The sequence below is a fragment of the Cucurbita pepo genome, chromosome LG12 (genome assembly GCF_002806865.2).
Source record: "Cucurbita pepo subsp. pepo cultivar mu-cu-16 chromosome LG12, ASM280686v2, whole genome shotgun sequence".
NCBI classification, from domain to species: Eukaryota; Viridiplantae; Streptophyta; class Magnoliopsida; order Cucurbitales; family Cucurbitaceae; genus Cucurbita; species Cucurbita pepo.
In genome coordinates, this window is record NC_036649.1 from 2,562,374 (window position 1) to 2,584,274 (window position 21,901).

At 38.1% G+C, this 21,901-nt stretch overlaps 4 protein-coding genes, 1 long non-coding RNA gene and 1 other non-coding gene across 6 annotated transcripts; 3 read left to right on the forward strand and 3 right to left on the reverse strand.

The window, feature by feature from the left end:
- Positions 1–584: 584 nt before the first annotated feature.
- On the reverse strand, positions 585–4,031 carry LOC111807661. Its single transcript, XM_023693477.1, has 4 exons — positions 3,689–4,031; positions 2,867–3,016; positions 2,695–2,765; positions 585–907 (listed from the first exon to the last, which is right to left on the reverse strand). Exons 1-4 carry the CDS (start codon positions 4,023–4,025, stop codon positions 686–688), a joined length of 780 nt encoding a protein of 259 aa, XP_023549245.1. The 5' UTR covers positions 4,026–4,031; the 3' UTR covers positions 585–685.
- A 244-nt stretch (positions 4,032–4,275) lies between these two features.
- On the forward strand, positions 4,276–8,223 carry LOC111806493 (tRNA-specific adenosine deaminase 1). Its single transcript, XM_023691833.1, is given in 10 exon segments — positions 4,276–4,456; positions 4,656–4,776; positions 5,139–5,326; positions 5,446–5,580; positions 5,583–5,729; positions 6,129–6,298; positions 6,400–6,476; positions 6,565–6,684; positions 6,768–6,855; positions 7,876–8,223. Coding segments are annotated over 10 exon segments (1,323 nt in total). The 5' UTR covers positions 4,276–4,293; the 3' UTR covers positions 7,990–8,223.
- Positions 8,224–11,846: 3,623 nt separating this feature from the next.
- On the reverse strand, positions 11,847–13,022 carry LOC111806820. Its single transcript, XR_002816883.1, has 2 exons — positions 12,919–13,022; positions 11,847–12,192 (listed from the first exon to the last, which is right to left on the reverse strand). It is a non-coding gene; the product is annotated as an uncharacterized LOC111806820 (long non-coding RNA).
- On the forward strand, positions 12,091–16,229 carry LOC111806818 (FT-interacting protein 1-like). Its single transcript, XM_023692300.1, has 2 exons — positions 12,091–12,210; positions 12,929–16,229. Exon 2 carries the CDS (start codon positions 12,999–13,001, stop codon positions 16,062–16,064), a length of 3,066 nt encoding a protein of 1,021 aa, XP_023548068.1. The 5' UTR covers positions 12,091–12,210; positions 12,929–12,998; the 3' UTR covers positions 16,065–16,229.
- Positions 16,230–16,660: 431 nt separating this feature from the next.
- TRNAE-UUC lies at positions 16,661–16,732 on the forward strand. The gene has a single exon. It is a non-coding gene; the product is annotated as a tRNA-Glu (tRNA).
- Positions 16,733–17,226: 494 nt separating this feature from the next.
- LOC111807347 (AT-hook motif nuclear-localized protein 9-like) lies at positions 17,227–20,910 on the reverse strand. Its single transcript, XM_023693035.1, has 5 exons — positions 19,652–20,910; positions 18,401–18,468; positions 18,189–18,320; positions 17,763–17,924; positions 17,227–17,650 (listed from the first exon to the last, which is right to left on the reverse strand). Exons 1-5 carry the CDS (start codon positions 20,061–20,063, stop codon positions 17,420–17,422), a joined length of 1,005 nt encoding a protein of 334 aa, XP_023548803.1. The 5' UTR covers positions 20,064–20,910; the 3' UTR covers positions 17,227–17,419.
- Positions 20,911–21,901: the final 991 nt, after the last annotated feature.

The following is a 21,901-nucleotide window of genomic DNA, read 5'->3' on the forward strand; positions in this document are numbered from 1 at the left end:
TGGAAAAGTCCTCGAGTTTTTTGAAAAGAAAAAATATATCATTACTTCATATTAAAATGAAACTTTTCAAAATTTCATAATTTAGCGGCAATGGTTTATCATATTATTATCTTTTTCTAGGGTGTGACTATTTTGAAGAAGTGACAAGGCGAGTAATAAACCACTTAGTTACTGCTCCATCACCGTTTAGATTGTTTGGTTCACTAAGACCTCGTCTCTTATAAGCATGTCTTAAAAAAAGTATTCGTTAAAGCCAAAAGTCACACTTCAAACTCTCGAGGCTCATGCCTATGTTTGAAAGTTATTATGGAAATATCGTAGTCTCATTTTGTTAATTCTTGAAAATACAGTTACTCCATGAAATTGGTCGAATAAATCATCTATTTAAGGAAGTGAATATTTGTTCTTTACTATCATCTTGTTTAAGTCCCGAGAGTCTATACACAAATGCACAGACTTATCTTTCTTACATTCATAAGATCATAGCTTTGTAGTGGGATAAAACCTAAAAATGTCCAAAAAATTCAACATTTTTTATTCAAAATTGTGTAACTTACTACAAAAAATCGACATGATCTATTATTATCAATTATCGACATTTGTATTCTATCGATCTATTCTCCAAATTTCACTAACACCTGTATATATATACATTTCACTGCCATTCTTATAGCCTCTTACCGTTCTACTTCGGTAGAACTTCCCACCGATCTTCGGGGTTGAAGGCCACAATGTTTGTCCATCGCCCGGTTTCGAATTTCACAAAAGTGTTCCCACCAGATGACATATAAAAATACACCATATTGTCTAGATATGATGCTTGAATAAAAAAGTTCAATGGAATCAGAGTGACTGGAAACTTGATTCCATCACCAAAATTAGAACCTCCAATAACGCACCGTTTGTCCTGCATGCAAGTTTGCATTTCATTGATCATTACACTAGGTAAAGTAACAACAAATCTAAAAAACCTAAACAATTAGGTTTGATCGTTTGATCATAATTGTGTTCATACCATTCGAGCTCCTAACAAGTGACCATCAATCTTAAATCAAGGAAGAAATAATACAAACTCGTATTTACTCTAATAGCATGACTAGCCTACCACTAAATTCAAAAGCTTAAACTAACCATATCTAATATATTTCATTGTATATTTATATTCACACTTGTCCTTCATTTGTGAGGTCAGAATAAGAGTAAAATCCAACCAGCGACTATCAATATTTATTATATTAGGAAAGATACAGTTTGAAGTCTCGTGTCTTCTACGTATGTTGAGTTTATACTAGTAGGTTCTGTTGAGGATTATTGAGAGTGAATCCCACGTTGGTTAATTTAGTGGAAGATTATGAGTTTATAAGTGAGAAATACTATCTCCATTGGTATGAGGCCTTTTGGGGAAGCCCAAGCAAAACCATGAGAGCTTATACTCAAAGTGGACAATATCATACCATTTTGGAGAGTCGTGATTCCTAACATGGTATCAGATTCATGCCCTAAACTTAGCCATGGGTATGAGGCCTTTTGGTAAGTGAGGAATACTATCTCCATTGGTATGAGGCCTTTTGGGAAGCCAATATCATACCATTGTGGAGAGTCGTTATTCCTAACATGGTATCAGATTCATGCCCTAAACTTAGCCATGGGTATAAGGCCTTTTGGTAAGTGAGGAATACTATCTCCATTGGCATGAGGCCTTTTGGGAAACACAGAGTAAAACCATGGAATACTATCTCCATTCATATGAGGCCTTTTGGGAAGCACAAAGCAAAACCATGGAATACTATCTCCATTGATATGAGGCCTTTTGGGAAGCACAAAGCAAAACCATGGAATACGATCTCCATTGGTATGAGGCATTTTGGGAAGCACAAAGCAAAACCATGGAATACGATCTCTATTGGTATGAGGTCTTTTGGGAAGCACAAAGCAAAACCATGCAAATTGTGAGGAATACTATCTCCATTGGTATGAGGCCTTTTAGGAAGCACAAAGCAAAACCATGGAATACTATCTCCATTAATACGAGGCCTTTTGGGAAGCACAAACCAAAACCATGAATACTATCTCCATTGGTATGAGGCTTTTTGGGAAGCACAAAGCAAAACCACCATGGAATACTATCTTCATTGGTACGAGGCCTTTTGGAAGCACAAAGCAAAACCACCATGGAATACTATCTCTATTGGTATGAGGCCTTTTGGGAAGCACAAAGCAAAACCATGCAAATTGTGAGGAATACTATCCCCATTGGTATGGGGCCTTTTGGGAAGCACAAAGCAAAACCATGCAAATTGGACAATATCATACCATTGGGAATACTATCTCCATTGGTACGAGGCCTTTTGGGAAGCCCAAAGCAAAACCATGCAAATTGGACAATATCATACCATTGGGAATAGTATCTCCATTGGTACGAGACCTTTTGGGGAAGCCCAAAGCAAAACCATGCAAATTGGACAATATCATACCATTGTGAAAATTCCTCGGATCACTTATTTAAATTCTTAACACTCCCTTCACATGTATACTTGAAAAATAGCATAAGATCCAAAATGTGACTATAAATGCTAATGAAGAAGGAAATAACACTTCAAAAGTTTAAACACAGGTTTATTCATCGAAGGGATGGATTCAATTCAAATATTTGAAAAGTTTCCTCAACTTTCAAGGGATAGATAGATTGTGTACCTCCGCAGGAAGGGCGAACTCCATTAGTATAGCAGAGAATGTCACTTTTGAAACCGTTGCAGTAACCCAGACTGTTAGAGAAGACAAGCTTTCATAAACTTTCAAGAAGACATGGATTACACTATGTATAAGTGTTCGCAAGACTGCACATGGGGAGAAGAAATGGAGTTACTTCTAGTATTGAAGGCACATAATCTTGTTGCAATGTCTCTGAACCATTCTGCATCAATAGCGACAAATGGTCCGTCGTCCATTTCAGGAACGTTAGTATTAGGGGTAGGACCCATCGCCAATATAGTGTTATATTTTAAATGCCCAATGCCTAAAATCAAAATGAAAAATCAAGAACTCGAGTCAAGAACCACGAAGATACGGCAACGAAAACAATCTGAAAATTGACACATTTAAGCGAACTAATCGAAATGAAACTTTAGGGATTTTGTTCATAGTCTATCCAATTCGTAGATGAGATCCATTCCCAATACGTTAATCCACTCGTCTTTGCTGAATTGAAGAAGAAAAAACCCTAAAATACAGAATGTTCGAAATTTCCTCAATTATCCACTCAGATTCTCGAAATAACAAACAAGAAATCGCAGATTCACCAAGAAAGCAGAAGAAAAGTAAAATCAGAACCGAAAATCTTGAGAAAATCATTTGTGAAACATGAAGATACGGCAACGAAACCAATCCGAAAATGGACAGATTTAAGCGAACTAATCGAAACGAAAATTTAGGGATTTTGTTCACAGTCTATCCAATTCGTAGCTGAGATCCATTCCGCATACGTTTATCCACTAGTCTTTGCTGAATTGAAGGAAAAAAAAAAAAAAAAAAAAAAAAAAAAAAAAAANTGTTCAAATTTTCCTCGATTATCCAGTCAGATTCACGAAATAACAAACAAGAAATCGCAGATTCACCAAGAAAACAGAAAAAAATTAAAATGAGAGCCGAAAATCTTGAGAAAATCAAAGGCGTTAAGAGAGGAACATACTATTTGTGAAAAAGAGGTTGGTGCAGAAAGGCTCATCCGGGATGAGAGCGGTGAGGAGGATATTGTCGGTACCGGTAAGGGAGATGGCGAAAAAGAATTCGTCGATCTGAAGAGAGGAACGAAGTTCTTCAGGGCCATTGGGATTAGTGGACAAGATGGTGAAGAAAGACTCCGAGATTTGAAGCTGTGCGTAAAGGCAAGAGGTGCTGTTTTCGCGGGAGGCAGTGAAGAAGACCGTCGAGCGAGAGAATCTGAAATCGGCGAACGGAGCAAGGTGGAGAAGTGGAAGAAGATTGTACGTCAGAGCTTCCATTGCTGCAACCTGAAACGTTAGCATGGTGAGAGAGAAAATGAGAGAGAAGAAAATGGCGGGAAGGTGAAAGCAACGATTTCAACGGTCTATTTTTCCTTCAGCCCGTCGATATTTATTGCTTTAAACCTTTTTTTATTATTATTATTATTATTAAAAAAGCATTATTTAATTTTTTTTATTTGAGGGTATTATTGTAATTTTTAATTTAACTTTTTTTTTTTTTTTTTAATTTAACATTTTTCTTAACACCCTTAGTTCAGTTGTGTGTAACAGCGTGAGGGAGGAAGGAAAAATGGAGGATTGCTTCTGTTCATCCTCTTCTTCGGAGAGCTGGGGAGAGACGATTTCGGAGAAGATATTCTCGATCTACAACTCTCTCCCGAAGAAAGGCAAACCTCAGGGTCGTGAAGTCACTGTATTGGCTGCATTTCTCGTTTCATCTCCTTCCGCACAAGGTTCCCTTTCAAAACCCTACCAATTTCCCCTCCGTTTCCTGTTTTATGTGCGATTTTGAAGGTGTTAACTCTACTGGTAGTGAAAGTATCCTATTCGTTTTTGTTTTTCGATCAGTGTTCCGCGTTTCTGTTGATTCTAGTTCCTGATGAAAGTTACTCGAACTGTTTTTAAATGTTTTCTATTTTGTTATCGATTTAGGTTTGGAAGTTGTGGCGTTAGGGACGGGGACTAAGTGTCTCGGTCGCTCGCAGTTAAGCTCAAATGGTGACGTTGTGAATGATTCACACGCCGAAATAATTGCTCGGAGAGCTTTAATGAGGTTTTTTCTTAATTCTGCGTTTTTGTTGCTTTCTTTGATTTGTATGAACATTTTCTATGATTTGGTATACTTTTGGTCTCTAGTGAGTGATAAATTATTACGTTTGCGCTTTTGGTTTCTAGGCGTTTATTTTGTCACTGTGCCAGTGAGATTTTGTAGTTTGAGATATTATGTATTTGAGATGAGCTTATTAATGTTAGATGATTGGCTCTGATACTATGTTAGACGAAAAAGGCCTCAAACCAATGGAGAGAGTATTCCTTGATTATAAACCCATGATCATTCCCTAAATTAGCGTATGTGGGACTTTCATCCTCCAACAATTAACTTTGTTCTTTTCCCAATCTGACTCTGTTTACCAGGTTCTTCTACACACAGATTCAACATTTGTCCCAGAACAACTGCGAGAGTGAACATCACAAAACGAAGAAGATGAGGTGTGACAATGTAATAAACTTTTTGTTTCAGTTAGATGAGGAGGCTGGGGCTGAACAAAAATATGTCATGAGAAAGGGCTGGAAATTGCATTTATACATATCTCAGTTACCATGTATATTTTCCAATTTCCATGAATTGAATATTGATTTTTTAAAAGAAAGTTTCGTATATGAATTTGGGAATACAATGCATGTGCATCAAATTGTTTGTTCTTTCTTGGGTTTATGCAAGGTGGGGATGCTTCATCTTCAACTCCCAGAGACGTCGAACCTAGAACAGAGGATACGCCACCATGTTTGATTGATGAAGGTATGGATACACTACCACAGGCTAAAATGGAAGATAGTGATTTCTTGCTTATGTTTCATGTTTAAGAATGTATGGGTGGATTCAAATTTCAGGGGATGATTCACAGTGCATAGGTTTGGTTCAGAGGAAGCCTGGTCGTGGTGATACAACATTGTCAGTTAGCTGTTCTGACAAGATAGCTCGATGGAATGTAGCTGGAGTTCAAGGTGTGTTATGTGGTAGAACCATAACAGTAGAAGTTAACCTTACTATTACCATGCTGCAGTGAGCTTGGCTGGATGATAATAAGTTATAATCCGGTGACTTAATGTTGAAATGACATTTATTTTGTAGCACAAGCATATTGCCAAATACACGTGTTTTTTGTGTGAGTTATTGTTAGTCACAACTTTCATCTTCTGTTCTGTTAGTTATTTGAGCATGCTTGGATTATGTAATTTCTGACTTAGCTACTATACGTGCGTATCGATTTATCTTTTGCTTTTTAGTTTTTATAATGGTGTTCTGCATCACTATTTGCGGGACTATTTTATGGTTTGAATTTGTAATGTACAAATGCTTTATTTATGCATCAACTGAGATGGTTTCTTCTCATCTTGTATCAGGAGCTCTTCTCTCGTACTTTCTTCAGCCTGTTTATCTTTCCTCTATAACAGTTGGATTGTCCCCTCATAGTGCCAAAAATTGTACACTGAAGGAACAAGTGAAAAGAGCAATATGTGATCGAGTACAGCCATTTTCGAATGAGCTAACGACTCCCTTAAAGGTGAACCAGGTACATTAAGCACTGACTTAGGTACACAATATGGCAGGACAGGATGACAATTTTATGCTTTATAACTTTTTTTTAATTCTTTGTGTTAAGTGGATTTGCAGCCACTGTTTTGCACAGCTCCAGTACCACCAAAGGAGTTCCAACACTCGGAGTCTGCTTTAAACACGATAACTTGCGGGTACTGTCTCAACTAGATCAAATGTATCTGCAAGAGTTGTCTTGTAATCGATCATATGGTTAAATTAATCTTCCTGGCGAACTTACAGGTACTCTATTTGTTGGAATAAGTCTGGCTTGCATGAGGTCGTCCTTGGAACTATTGGAAGAAAGCAAGGAGCCTCTGCTAAAGGGGCGCAGTATCCATCAACTGAGTCATCTTTATGCAAGTAATGTTATCACTTTAAGCATGGTTTGACTAGCTTGTGAACATAGTTGATCTATTCTGATCAGCATTATATCAATATCTCAGGAAGCGGTTACTGGAAATGTTCTGGTCGCTTAAAAGTGTATGCCCTACTAAATTTCTTGCCAGCAACATCTCTTATAGAACGCTGAAGGTAAATTTTATTTCTGTTTAGTCTGAACACCTTGAACCTTGAAGGAAAACTGTCACTAAGTCTCATCTGTAGAGGTCCCGCATTATAAATTTACTGACATTGTTTATCATGCACTATTATATTGTGATGCATCAAATGAAGTCCTTCACATTCAAGTCAACCCCAAGGGTTGGATTCGGTGAAGAATTTGAATTCAAGCATATGGTCATCAGTTCAAGATCCTTTGGTTTACAAACTTGGGACAATAAATCGGAAACTTTTGGTCTATATGATATTATAGGGCTTAGTGATAGTCAAATCTCAAACTTGACCCACATAAATGGGTCAAGGGATTTTTGGTGTTTGAGGTGGGCACAAGCTTTCCTGGACACCCATAAGAGATGAAGATTCTTCGTGTTCTTTGCTGACCGTCATGATGTTATTGCTCTGAAAAAGAAAAAGATTAGAAAAGAGATACCCTCAGCAATGGATGTGCTGAAAGTTTGGACACATTTAGTTCATATTGAGAATATAGCAAATGTTTCTAGTAGAGGATTTAATGTTGTTAGCATTGCAGACTTGAGCTTTTGTCATGGCGTTTGTCTAGGTTTCATCTTCTGGCAGTACCGGGCAAGCCATTGCTCATAGAACTAGGTAGTGTCCCAAGAAATTATTCAACACTAGCTGTAGCATAGCAGGTTCTCACTTTCCTACTTTTCGTTATCGTAACTGTGTCACTCCGAAAAGTAAAAGTAATGTAGCGGCCCAAGTCCACTGCTAGTAGAACAGTTCTCTTTGGGCTTTTCCTTTCGGCCTTCCCCTCAAAGCTTTTAAAACGCGTCTCCTAGTTAGTGGTTTCCATGCTCTTATAAAGAATGTTTCGTTCTCCTCATCAACCGATGTGAGATCTCACAAGTAACTAGTCCATCGTTCTGAAATATAAAACACCTGAAATTGTAGAAAGTAGCTTTCATTTTCCCCTCTAAATTGTACACTTTACATGTGATAATGATGCCAGCCTCATGTTTTATTCCAATGCAGGATGGATCTCAAGATTACCATTTAACATCTAAAGTTTTCAAGGAACAATCAGCGTTTAAGAACTGGATATCGAAACCTATCAACTACGAGGCGTTCTCCTTTGGATGTGGATGAGGTACGTATTTGTTAGCCATCCATTTTAATGCTAATTGAAAGATAAGAGGTGAATATGAATGCTTCTGAATGATCTGCCTCCATGTTTGCACAATCTTTCATGGTCTATGCCAGTGAAGTAGTTAGCTTGTGGCTTTCTGTATTTTCAACCTCTCAAGGCTCCAAAAGATGTTTTAACAACAGATCGCTCTATAAAAACACATGAATTTCAGCTAGTAAAGATCATTATAGCAATTTTTCTCTCAATTTAAATCTGAATTAATTAGTCTCTAGCAAAAATAGAATTTCTCAACTTTTTGAAGAACGTCGAGTCTTCTTTTAAGTGATTAAACGAAAGGAGTGATAAAGAGTCTTTCACAAGCTCAAGTTCAAGACATCCACCTGCCACCACGTTACAGAATAGGATCTCGTGTAGAGCCTTTTCTTTACCGTGGAACTTAACAAAATCGTACAGATGGGTAGTAGAAGGGCTGAAAGTATGTTAAACTCAACCAAAATACGACACGTTAAGGGCTTGATGAGCGTAACTCACCAATAAAGCTTATAGGCAAGGGTCGAAGAATAGATCATACAAAGCAAACCCGTGAATCGCATCATTAATCTTGCATATTATATGCAAAATTAATGATGCTAACTCCAAAATTTCATTCTCATTTTGAATTTTTGGCTGCAATTCACTAGCAATCGTTGATCAAACCATAGGATGATGAATTCATCTCAAGCTTTAAACACATCGTCTGTTGAATGCAAGTATTAAATTGAAGTTGTACCAAGCTAACCGTATTGACAAATACTAAAGTGAAGTCGTAACAAGCTAACCGTATTGGACGGTGCGTTTGGGTGCGTTTGGATCACCTTTCTTCAACGACTCATAACTAGTAACCCACCAACACTTAAAAAATCAATTATGACATCATTTAGTCATACAATACTAATTCATCATATTTAATTTTAATGGCCACCCTCTTCCAACTTTAGGAGACTTTGCTCAAGTCTTCTCTATACACCATAAAGTTAGACTAATTCTAACCTTGACTTATACTTTCGAATAAATTATATTCTCGAATATCAAATTTAAATCTCTCACCTGTACACATGATGTTAAATTTAATATATATTATAAAAATAAATTATAGTATTTTATAAATAATAATGACGAAATTATAATTTAAATTTTAAAAGTTTCAAGAAGAATGGTTAAGTTAATTATAAAAAAAATATTATTATAAGTATTTGTAATTCAAAGTTTAAAATATATAAAAGAGTGAGAATAATATACTGTTCAAAATTGTTCTATTACACTTAAGTTGAAATATTTATTTAAAAAATAAAATTTTTAACCCGTTATATAAAAACTAAAACCATATTAGAAAATAATAATTAATTAAGAGTTACGTGAAACGACTATTTATTGACTTATTTATGGGAATAAGTATAATGTCTTTTTAAATTTAATTTGATAAAAACATTTTTATTAAATTCATATTTCCAATTTTTGCCACGTGTATATATTATTATTATTTATTATTATACTATTAAACAATTCAACCACTAAAAATATTTTTCTATTTAAATTTGCCACGTGTAAATGAATTAATTTTTTTAATATGCAGTTTGGATTAAAAATAAGAAGAAACACCATACAAACACTAAAATAATATTTATAAACTAAAATTTAAAAAAAAAAAGTTAAAAACAAAACTTTTTTAATTTTTACTTTTTTTTAAATAAAAAAATCTAAAATATGTAAAACATATCTCTTTCTATCTCTACGTAATTATATATTATTAAATTAAATTTATTCTTTTCTTGCGAGAAAAAAACATTATTTTTGTAATTTTCTACCACGTCATGTGGACTAGATGCAAATAAAATTATATTATTTGCATTACTTTATTTTATTTTTTTTATGGGTAAAATAACGTTTTGATCTTTGTTTCTTAGTAATTATCGGTCTAGGCTTAATTTGTTCTTAGGCTCGATCAGCCTACTTATGATCGTTTAGGTCAAGGGCTAAAAAACCCATATACCCACTTCACCCAAGACCGAAGAGGGTAAGGTCGGTGGACAATTCTTTACCTAGGAGGAGTGTTTCAATCCGAAAAAACTTATCGATCTTGATTCAACAACTTTCAATTCGAATTGACAAAAAAAAAAAAAGTCAACTATTGCATAAATACACGGTTGTAACTTAAAAGGAGAAGTTTTTTCCTTATTCTTACGACTCTAACTATTTTCACCATTTGTAACTAAAATGTAAGAACGTGCATGGAACCATCATACTGTAAGGTCACCTCATCACCGTATTTAGAAATTTACATTGAATTTTCCTTATTTATAATTGTTTATGAAGGTTTCCACTAATTTTGACTTGAAATGAATGGTTCAACCATAAAATAATAAATAAATAAAATTATATATATATATAATTTTATTTTATACTTTTGGCGTTTATAAGGTCAATTATTCCATTGGGAAAATAATTAATTCATAAAAAATAAAATTAAAATGTTTAAAATGCCAAATCACACAGATGGAGACAATAGAGTCAACGACGACCCCTGTAATTTTTCAAAATAAAATTAAAAAAATAAAAAAATAAAAATAAAAACCTTTTTTAGGGTTTTTAAATTGGCACTAAATGAGCTTTTTTTTTTTATTTATTATTATTGAAATTAAATTACAGCTTGTTATTATTTTTATTTTTTTATATATTATTAATTGATTTTTAATTAATATTTCATTGACTTGAGATTTTTAAAAAATCCTTTTTAATGACTAAACTTTAAATTTTGAAAATTACTTTATTTACTCCCAAAGTTTTAATAAGTCTCAATCGTTAATATATTTTATAAAATAGGATGGGTCAAGTCATGTCGAATTAATTAATATTTAAAGCGTGATTAAATTACAAATTTATTCCGTAAAATTTGATTATTCAACTTACCTAGCTCGGAAATTTTGGGAAGCTTTGATTAGGTACTTTAACTGAACTTTAATTTAAATGAGTTTCTAATGTTACTCAATATTGACGATAATCGATATATATTACTTCCAGTAGAGTCGGAGATTCAAATCTCATTCTCGTAACGTAAGAAAATAAAAGAGTTTTTATCATTAATTCATAAGTGGAAAATTGTGTTCGCTTATGTGAACAAATCTATATACACGTAGAGCGTTGGTTAACTGTATACGTTGTCGTCTTCCTCCATTTAATCCCACCGCTCCAGTTTTTCATTCTTTTGTTTATGATTTTTTTTTTTTTTTAACCCTAGTGTGAGATCCCACATTAGGAAAAAGGAACGAAGTATTTTACAACTGTGAGGTTGATAACGGTACGTAATGGGCAAAAATGGACAATTGCTGCTAACAGTGGACTTTGACTGTTACAAATGGTATTAAAGCCAAATAACGGGCAGTGGACTTGGACTGTTACAAATGGTATTAGAGCCAAATAACGAGCAGTGTGCCAACGAGAACGCTGGCCTCAAGGGAGTGAATTGTGAGATCCCACATCCGTTAAAGAGAAGAATGAGGAAACAAAACATTCCTTATAAAGGTGTGAAAGATCCAACATCGATTACAGAGGGGGACGAGAGGAATGAAGCATTCCTTATAAGGATATAGAAACCTCTCCCCAGTAGACACATTGTAAAACCGTGAAGTTGAAGGCGATACGTAAAAGATAAAAGCTGACAATTTGTGCTAGCGGTAAGCTTGAGCTATTACACATAACCTCCAAATTTTCAATTACCGACTTTTTCATCAATAAATTTAACGACAAAAGCTTAGAGAGTTGTATTGAAATAAATTTGAAGGATTAAAATGAAAATGTTAAAAAATTTAGACATTATTGAAACTCTTAGGAAAGCAGCTGTTAGGCGCGAGAGGAAATCCAGTACGCAATTCCACCAATGGGTGATTTACACGTCATTTTAACTTATAATAAAAATTCATTATTTTTTTGAAAAAATACAAATACGAACGATATTGAAACTCAGACAATTCAACTCTCTTTCGTACCTCTCTTTCCTCTCCTCCGTCTTCTCTCCCAAAACTTTCCTCTTCCAAACAGAGATGAACTTCAACTTCAACTTGATTTTCATCCTCTTCATCTCTTTCCCTTGATCCTCTCGAAAAACTTCCATTAAAGCCAACCGGAGAGACTCTTCCACCTTCTTCTTTGACTCGGAACGTTTTCTTCTGACAACAACAGGGAAGGTGCGTTGTTTGCTCTTGTTCTATTGTTTAACTTCTTTTTTATCGGTGGATTGTGTGATTTTCTATCTGGTTGCTTGAAATAATTTCTGGATTTTGAAACTGGTTTAGTTTTATGTGTAGATTATGATGGTTTTTGTGAAATTGGTTCCTCCCTTGACTTTTTTTGTTGTACAAAGTAGCTATGGAAGTGGTTGGTTCTTATGTCTGGGATTGATTATTTTAGAGATGTTCTTGTTGGGGAATGGCTGGTTAGGCTGCTGAATCTGGGTTTGAGGTGGGGAGAGATATTGCACGCCAAGTGTTTGTTAAAAGTCCAAGGAGAATTTAGAGGATGCTTGGTTTGTGAAGGAAATATGTTAGGAGTCAAGATGCTTAAGAAGCTAAATTGATAGACTCCGCTTGGGGGAATTTCGTGGTTTTCTTCCTTGATTTGTTTTAGTTGGGAGAGAATTTGTGATGATTTTGCTTTGAAGGATTTTTCATCTCTCTTTTTGAAGATTCTGTATATACTTTTTCTACAATATTTGCATGTTTGATTCATTTTGGAATCTAAATGAATTCGATCCCTTGATTCCTTTGTTTTGAATTTTGTGGATACTTTTATTTTTGGTTCTACAGATGATCACATGGTTCCATTTGATTATTGGAAACTTGAAAAGATAGAATTGAACAAAAAAACGAAGTTTGATATAGTAATGAAGCAAATACCTCGTTTCAGTTGCAGGTGAATTTTCTTGAACCAACTGTGTGGAAGTTCATCGTTGCTTGAGTAGTCTGGAAGAAGTTGAATGGGTAGCCTCAAGCTAGGAGTGGATGTAGTGGGTGCTCATGATCTTATGCCAAAAGATGGGCAGGGCTCAGCCAATGCTTTTGTTGAGCTTCACTTTGACAATCAAAGAGTTCGTACCACCACTAAGGAGAAGGATCTCAATCCTATTTGGGATGAGAGCTTCTACTTCAACATATCAGATCCACAAAATCTGTCCAGACTTTCTCTAGAGGCCTTTGTCTTTTGTTATAACAGAGCCAGCAACAGCCCGAAGCCTTCCTGTCTCGGAAAAGTTCGTCTAACTGGGACCTCGTTTGTCTCGTATGCTGAGGCTGTTCTTTGTCATTATCCTCTCGAAAAACGAGGCATTTTCTCGCGAACTAAAGGAGAGCTTGGCCTTAAGGTCTATGTAACTGATGATCCTTCTAAAAAGCTTTCGAGTTTACTTCCTGCAGTGGAATCTTCTGTAGAAAAGAATCCTTTTCTGGTTCCAATTGCATCTGAACACCAATCAACGACACAGAAAGTTCCAAACTTCGTAGCGAGTCTGTTTTCAAGCGATAAAACTGGATCGAGACAGACATTCCATCACCTTCCCAATGCAAAGCAGCCTCCCCTGGAGCAACAGCAGCAGCAGCAGATTGTACCACCAGCTGTGACCTATGGAGGATATGGTATGAGGCCTGAGCCAATGGTTGCAAATACTGTTCAGGCATACCCAGGATCATCATTTAAATATAATGATTATTCAATTAGAGAGACAAGTCCTTACCTTGGTGGTGGGATGGTTGGTCGAGGTCGTGTCGCTCTTGGTAACAGACCTGCAAGTTCACATGAACTTGTAGAAAAGATGCAATATCTTTTCGTACGAGTCGTGAAAGCCCGTGATCTTCCTTCCAAGGATTTGACTGGAGGTTTAGATCCTTATGTTGAAGTGAAACTTGGGAACTTCAAGGGAACTACGAAGCATTTTGAAAAAAATTCAAATCCTGAATGGAATGAGGTATTTGCCTTCACAGGGATGAATGTGCAATCAACAGTGCTCGAAGTTACTCTTAAAGACAAAGATACCTTAAAAGATGATTACGTTGGGCGTTTGTACTTTGATCTTCATGAAGTACCTACTCGAGTTCCACCCGAAAGTCCATTGGCTGCAGAATGGTATCGCCTCGAAGACAAGAATAGATCGAAGAAAAAGGGAGAACTAATGCTTGCTGTATGGCATGGCACGCAAGCTGATGAGGCTTTTCCGGAGGCATGGCATTCTGATGCTATCTCTCCTACCGATGGTACTTCAATCATTCCAGCATTTACTCGCTCGAAAGTTTATCATTCACCGAGATTGTGGTATGTTCGTGTCAACGTTGTTGAAGCTCACGATTTGATTGTACAAGATAAGTCTCGTTTTCCTGATCCATATGTGAAGGTACAAATTGGCAGCCAATTTCTAAGAACAAAAACAGTGAAAACTCAAACAATGAATGCCTTGTGGAATGAAGATCTGATGTTTGTTGCTGCTGAGCCTTTCGAAGACCATTTGATCCTTTCTGTTGAAGACCATATTGGTCCCAACAAGGCTGAAACTCTAGGTATGGCTGTTATTCCACTGAATTCTATTGAAAAGCGTGTTGATCATCGAACTATCCGCAGCCGATGGTACAACCTTATGAAGTCTATGTCAGATGCTGTGGAAGCAGGGGAGGCAAATAAAGAGAAGGATAAGGAAAAGGCTAAGTTCCATAGTAGACTCCATCTTCGCATTTGCCTCGAGGGTGGATATCATGTGCTCGACGAGTCGACTCACTGTAGTAGTGACCTCAGACCCTCATGGAAGCAACTTTGGAAGCCAGCAATTGGTATATTGGAGCTTGGCATCCTGGGTGCTGATAAGCTTCATCCAATGAAAAATAGGAATGGAAAGGGTACAACTGATTCATTTTGTGTGGCGAAGTATGGTCAGAAATGGGTTCGAACTCGAACAATAATCGACAACTTAAGTCCAAAGTTCAATGAGCAGTACCACTGGGAGGTTTATGATCCTTCCACAGTCCTAACCGTTGGTCTTTTTGACAATGGCCATACTGGTGAATCCAGCAGTAACAGGGACACAAAAATCGGGAAGATTCGGATCCGTATTTCGACTCTCGAAACTGGTCGCATATATACACATGTATATCCATTGCTTGTCCTTCACCCTTCTGGTGTCAAGAAGATGGGTGAGCTGCACCTTGCCCTGCGGTTCTTGTGCCCATCGCTTATGAATTTGATGCTCACGTATTCAAAGCCCCTATTGCCAAAAATGCATTACATTAGGCCCTTATCTGTGTCTCAACAGGAATCACTCCGACTTCAGGCTGTCAACATCGTAGCTGCTCGGTTTAGCCGGGCTGAGCCTGCTCTTAGGAAGGAGGTAGTTGAGTACATGTCTGATGCAAATTCTCATCTTTGGAGCATGAGACGTAGCAAGGCCAACTTCTTCAGGATTGTATCGGTTTTTTCGGGATTAATAGCAGTCGGAAAATGGTTCGGAGAAGTGTGCTTGTGGAAAAACCGCATCACTACAGTGCTGGTTCATCTTCTCTTTTTGATGCTAGTTTGTTTTCCTGAGCTGATCCTTCCCACAATTTTCCTCTACATGTGTGTTATAGGAATTTGGAACTGGCGTTACCGCCCTCGGAACCCTCCACATATGGACACCAAACTCTCTTATGCAGACACAGTGCACCCCGATGAGCTCGACGAAGAATTCGACTCGTTTCCAACAAATCGTAGTCCAGACATCATTCGAATGAGGTACGATCGGATGAGATCTATAGCAGGAAAGATCCAAAGCGTGGTTGGGGATGTGGCTACTCAAGGAGAACGAATTCAAGCACTGTTAAACTGGCGAGATCCTCGTGCAACAGCCATATACATAATTTTTTGCTTCATTGCTGCTCTTGTGCTGTACGTAACGCCCTTCCAGATGCTGTCCCTTCTCACTGGTTTCTACGTTATGAGGCATCCTAGATTCAGGAATAGAACGCCATCAGTGCCTATGAACTTCTTCCGCAGGCTGCCTGCTAGGACTGATAGTATGTTATGAATTTGAACTGCTTGGCTTCTCTGCCAAAATCACAAGATTTTCTAGAAATGCTTGTTCATGGTGAAACTTGTAAATCTTTTTGTTATCTTCTTCATTTGGCATGTATTTGTGAAGGAAGTACTGTTAATGTAATCCTACATTATGTATGAACTTCATACCCGTAAATAATGTCGTGTATTGACTTGAAATGCATACAGAATGACTCTCCTTCCGGATCTCCGGCGGATATGGCGCTGGAGATCGCGCCGGAGGCGTGCACGGTGCCGGACGACGCCTCTCCCCCTCTCCCCTTCTTTTCCTCTCCCTTCGTGCTTACTGCCGTCGTCGCCGCACTTCTCTGACTGCCTCAATCTGCCACCGATCGTTCCTCTGTCGCGCCGTCGTTCGACGCAGTCGATGCCCGCCGGCGCCATTGTACGCGAGTTGTAGGAGGGACGAACGCCGGCGAAGAGAGAGAAACACGTGAGGAAGAAGATGACATTCTGACAACCCAACCCTAACACGCCCCTGGACCTGACCACAAAGAAAATATATATTTTGCAATTATTTTTCTCCAAAATACTATAAATTAATAAATTACATAGATTACCAACAATTCCGTTGTCGTCCAGCGGTTAGGATATCTGGCTTTCACCCAGGAGACCCGGGTTCGATTCCCGGCAACGGAAATAATTTTTGCTTTTTCTTTTTTCCTTTCTTTTTCATTTAGTTTTATAGATGGCTTTGGTTATGAAATTATTTTCTTATTTATGATTATTTATAAAAATAATTAAGAGTGAAAAATCTTTGAAGAAAAAAAAAAACTAATTCAATATAATTATTTATTATCAATAATTTAAAACCTAAAAATAAGATTCTTTTTAAATGTAAATTCCTAATAATAAAAAGTAGTTTAGTATATGCTAATAATTAAAAAAAAAACGAAAAAAGAAGCCAAGTATTAGAATCCTAGGAAAAAACACTTTAAAAGAACTCGAGCACGGACAGGTAATTACCGGAGCCATCAAGTGCTAAATTCGAATGATAAATCTCGAGCATCAAACATTACGATATCCCCGTAAATTTCAAGTACTTTCATACTAAAACGACTCTTATTCGACTCTTCTCCGAGAGCCCGACCTAGACGAAAAGGCGGAACATTATAGAAACAAAGACCAAGGGAGATTTAAATCAGACACAATTTTTGTTTTCATTGGTTAACATGAAAAAAAAAAACATAAACTACAAATTAGAATGTCAATAATAATCTAACAAGACCAACATAAATCCAAACTCAATCCCACTTAACCTACAAATTTCACAAGTAATCTAACAAGACCAGTGTGAAAATTTACGACTAAACTTCACTCGCTCGCTCACCCGCGCATCAGATCAATGTCGATATGGGCATTGCGCATGTCCAAAGACTGTGAGGACGGCCACATACTAACCGAGGATGTCGATGTCAGATTCTGATTCTGCTGCACGTTTGCTATAGCAACTGCATGATCTACTGCCTGTTGATCCGAGTCGATCACGCCTTCAATAGCTTCCCTCTTCTTGTACTTCGACTTCGAACCACCCCACATGAAGCTCCCTACGATCACCTACAAATTCATGTTTCAATTCATCCGTAAAACTAGACGACTATTCGAGGAATTCGAGGACTCCGTGTGCAGTAGTTTGATTATAGTATTCCGACGTAAACCAAGAAGCTACCTGAACCGGGGTTGCTGCGATAAGTGCTCCTCCTACTCCGCCACCAACGACACGACCATCAGGGCTGGCAAGGGAGACACTCAGACCACCACTGCGGTTCCTAGAACCAACAGCTTCTCCAAGAGCATATGAGCCTGCTAGACATATTATCTCAAAACGCCCCTACGGATAACAAATGATGCTCGTCAAAGTTGCTATAGTAATACGATACGTTCAAACGAGAGAGGTGAGGAAAAAATGATCAATACCCTCCCCCTAGCGTCTAAATCTCACGATAGTCACCTAAGATATTAAAATCCTACGAGTTTCTTCACAACCAAACGTTACGAGCTCAAATAGTTGTCCCGTGATTACATTTTCTTCATAACAAGTCAAAGATCTACAGAGTGCTTAATCAACGACGTTAACACAGGTGATGAGACAAACCTCGTACGTGACGGTGCCTCCCGAACTCGAAGGCTGACGAAGAGTAACAGTAGAGACAGCACCATTTGCTGACAAGATGCAGACAACTCTCGGTCCCTGCTGCGAAAACGACGTAATTTTGGCAGCAATATCCTACATACACAATTCCCAGATGAAAATTATAGACATTTTGTCATAAATTAGCCATGAAATAAACAGATGCTTCAACATACTTCTCCTACTCCAATGGTGATAACATGTGGAGTAAAACCCATCCCAGCTGACCCAGAAAGTGTTTCACCTGCACAAAATTGGAACCCATTGAGTTAATATGCTTCCGATTCATTCGAGCTTGCACGATAAGCTTGCACCGTTCCAAACAAGAGACAAATTATGGGCCGTTCCAATGTAACAGCCCAAGCCCAAGCCCACCGCTAGCAGATCTTGTCCTCTTTGGGCTTTCCCCTCAAGGTTTTAAAACGTGTCTATTAGGGAGAGGTTTTCACACCCTTATAAGGAGTGTTTCGTTCTCCTCACCAACCGAGGTGGGATCTCATAATCCACCCCCTTCAGGGCCCAGCGTCCTCACTAGCACTCATTTCCTTCTCCTACCGATGTGGGACCCCCCAATGTACCCCCTTAGGGCCCAGCATCCTTGCTAGCACACCACCTCTTGTCCATCTCCCTTCAGGGCTCAACCTCCTCAATGACACATTGCCCGGTGTCTAGCTTTGATACATTTGTAACAGCCCAAGCCCACCGCTAGCCGATATTGTCCTCTTTGGGCTTTCCCATCCAGGCTTCCCCGATGGCACTCATATCCTTCTCCAATCGATGTGGGACCCCCCCAATCCACCCCCCTCAGGGCCCCATCCTCACTGGCACTCGTATCCTTCTCCAATCGATGTGGGACCCCCCCAATCCACCCCCCTCAGGGCCCAGCGTCCTTGGTGGCACACCACCTCTTGTCCACCTCCCTTCGGGGTTCAGCCTCCTCGGTGACACATCGCCCGGTGTCTAGCTCTGATACATGTGTAACAGCCCAAGCCTACCGCTAGTAGATATTGTCCTCTTTGGGTTTTCCCCTCAAGGTTTTAAAACGTATCTGCTAGGGAGAGGTTTCCACACCCTTATAAAGAATGTTTCGTTCTCCTCCCGAACCGATGTGGGATCTCAAATCTAAACACCTTTAGGAAACTGTTTGAGAAACAAGTTCGATAATTGTAAGTTGCTAAACATAGCCACAACACATTATGCTTAGATCTACCTAGATGAAAGTTAAGGGACCAAATGAAAGTATAGCAATCTACATAGATTTTTAAGCCTAAAAGGGAAAGAGCAAAGCTATAATGCAAAGACAAACATAGAAATTGTTCATGAAAGACAATTTTCAAACATTGTATTAAACAAGTAAACAATCAAACCATTATTGCTACAAGAAATCTATTGTGATAAAGTAGCAAAAGGATTCAAGAAAACCATACCAAGAGAAGCCAATTGTTGCTTCTTTCCCGAGCCAGGCGGGCGACCCCTTCCCCGCTTCGGTGAAGAACCTACAATGGCTTGATTCACAGCAGAAGGGGAAGGAGAAAGTGCCAAAGACACAGTCCCTTCAGTTCCATACTTGCGAGGCCGACCTCGCTTCCGTTTCACCGGTTCGCTACCAATCATTCCACCAGATTGAGCTCCAACATTGCCACCATAAGGTGAAAGGGCAGGGTTAGGGTCCATTGGCAACCCTGATCCAACATTGTTGCCACCAGTGTTGGTCTGAAATGCCACATTTGGGTTAGGAGAGGAACGCAAACCCTGTCCTCCAGAGCCAGAGTTACTCATTCCCCTCTGTATATAGAAAGATTGTGACCCAGATAACGCCATCGGATCCCGCCGATCCATGAAATTAGTTCTTTGAAATCTCAACAAAAAAGGGTCAATGTTCTAATCGGAAGAACAAGAACAAGAACAGTAAGAACAGCTACAAGAATTTAAACTAACATGCATAGGCTACAGAAACAGAGGAGAAAAGGGGAGAATCATAACAAAAGAGTAAAAGGGGGTTTGATTTAAAAGCTTGAGGGTGAAGACAAAGGGAACAGAGGACCTAATATCGGTCCACAACCATCAAAACGTTATCAAAAACCTTAAATATCAAGCATCTTTTCAGGGAAAAAGAGACGAAAAAGGGCTGAAAGTAAAAACCCAGAAACGAAAACCACTCAAATCCCACAAACTTTGAGAAATCTAAAGGAAAAAGCGGCAAAAACAGGACAGAGAATAAAAAGAACACGTTATAGTTATACAAAAACAACAAAAATCAAACCACCCATTGAAGAACATGCAAAGAAGAAGAAGAAGAACAGAGATTAGAGGAGAAAAACAGAGGGAGAAGGGTAATGTAGAAGAAAGAAAAAGGGTTTTGGATGAATACCCAGTGAAGAACAGTAATTACTACAAAAACCCAGAATGTAATAATTCAATACGGAATCGCTGAGCACAAGTCCTTATCAGAATACACTTTTCAAGGCCAAGAACAACCTCTTTCACTCTGTTTTTTACTCTCTCTCTCTCTCTCTCTCTGTTCTTTGTGCTTGTGATTAACAGAGAAATGGTGGAAATGGGTTGATTTTGCTTTACGAAGAGGACGGAATTTTTAAAGAGAGATTAAGAAAAAAGCAAATAAAATCGCTTAACAGAGAAAGCGGCTTTGATTTGTGGATAACACTTTCTTCTTCTTCTTCTTCGTCTTCTTTTTATTTTTTTCTTCTTCCCTTTCTCTCTGTTTTTATGTTAAAATTCAATTAATTCTTGCGGTGGATGTCACGCGCTTCTGAGCGCGTGGTTAAAGAGCATGTGATGTGATTTGCTAATTATGAGATTCGCATGAGGACCAGCACATACTCACTCGCCCACTGATTTTTGGTTTTTTTTTTTTTTTTTTTTTTTTTTTTTTTTTNATTTTGAATTTCCAAATATTTTTTAATTTTTTTAAAAAATCCAAAATTTTCTCCACCATTCATTTTGATTTTTGGACAAAAATTTCAAAAATATTCTTCCATTTTCAAAATTTTATCCTCAAATTTTCAAAATTTTGACAGTTAAAGACGTAAAAGCGTTTATGTTGGTCCTTTGATTATGGTTTGACTCGGTTGCCGATAGGCTTGAACGTCTCTTCCATTCTCGTGGTTTTGTTAAGCTCGGATTTATCTGCTTATTGGAACTCCTTCTAATGACCTATGCATTCTGTTTGGACGACGTTAATCCAATTTGAGGAAGAAATGAACTCTTTCCATTTTGTTTTAGGGCTTGGAGCAGATTCATGAGTTGACGGAGAGGAACGAAGCAGCGAGAGGAAGTAGCTCGACTCGAAGAGGAGAGGGAGTAAGTAGCTCGAGATCATTCCGAGGGGATCGGCTAGATCAAGACTAGGAGAGATGATCCCCAGGACGAGAAGAAATTGAATCCATACACTCGATCCATTGCTTCTACCCCTCCCCGATGCAGCCAGCCCGGGACTCGGACTCGGATTTCAGCCACTGTAGTTCAGATGCAGCCTAACGACTGAGTGAAGGTTGGGAGTGGGCTGCTCTAGTATGATCTAAAACGATCACACATTCCATAAAAGAACCGAACAATGGGAAGCGGCCTAGTCCTCGAAATAGTTGTGGCTCAAACTCAGCTATTCATAGGTTCTCAGTAACGTGGCCAGTCAGCGGGCAGGAGGGAGAGAAGCTTAC

Coding starts and splice junctions, on each gene's coding strand:
- LOC111807347 (XM_023693035.1), bottom strand. CDS start 20,063: ATGGATCGGCGGGATCCGATGGCGTTATCTGGGTCACAATCTTTCTAT. Junction 18,321..18,400: donor TCACCATTGGAGTAGGAGAA/GTATGTTGAAGC, acceptor TTGTGTATGTAG/GATATTGCTGCCAAAATTAC. Junction 17,925..18,188: donor GAGGCACCGTCACGTACGAG/GTTTGTCTCATC, acceptor TGTTATCCGTAG/GGGCGTTTTGAGATAATATG.
- LOC111807661 (XM_023693477.1), bottom strand. CDS start 4,025: ATGCTAACGTTTCAGGTTGCAGCAATGGAAGCTCTGACGTACAATCTT. Junction 3,017..3,688: donor CAACCTCTTTTTCACAAATA/GTATGTTCCTCT, acceptor TTTTGATTTTAG/GCATTGGGCATTTAAAATAT. Junction 908..2,694: donor AGTTCGCCCTTCCTGCGGAG/GTACACAATCTA, acceptor ACTTGCATGCAG/GACAAACGGTGCGTTATTGG.
- LOC111806818 (XM_023692300.1), top strand. CDS start 12,999: ATGGGTAGCCTCAAGCTAGGAGTGGATGTAGTGGGTGCTCATGATCTT.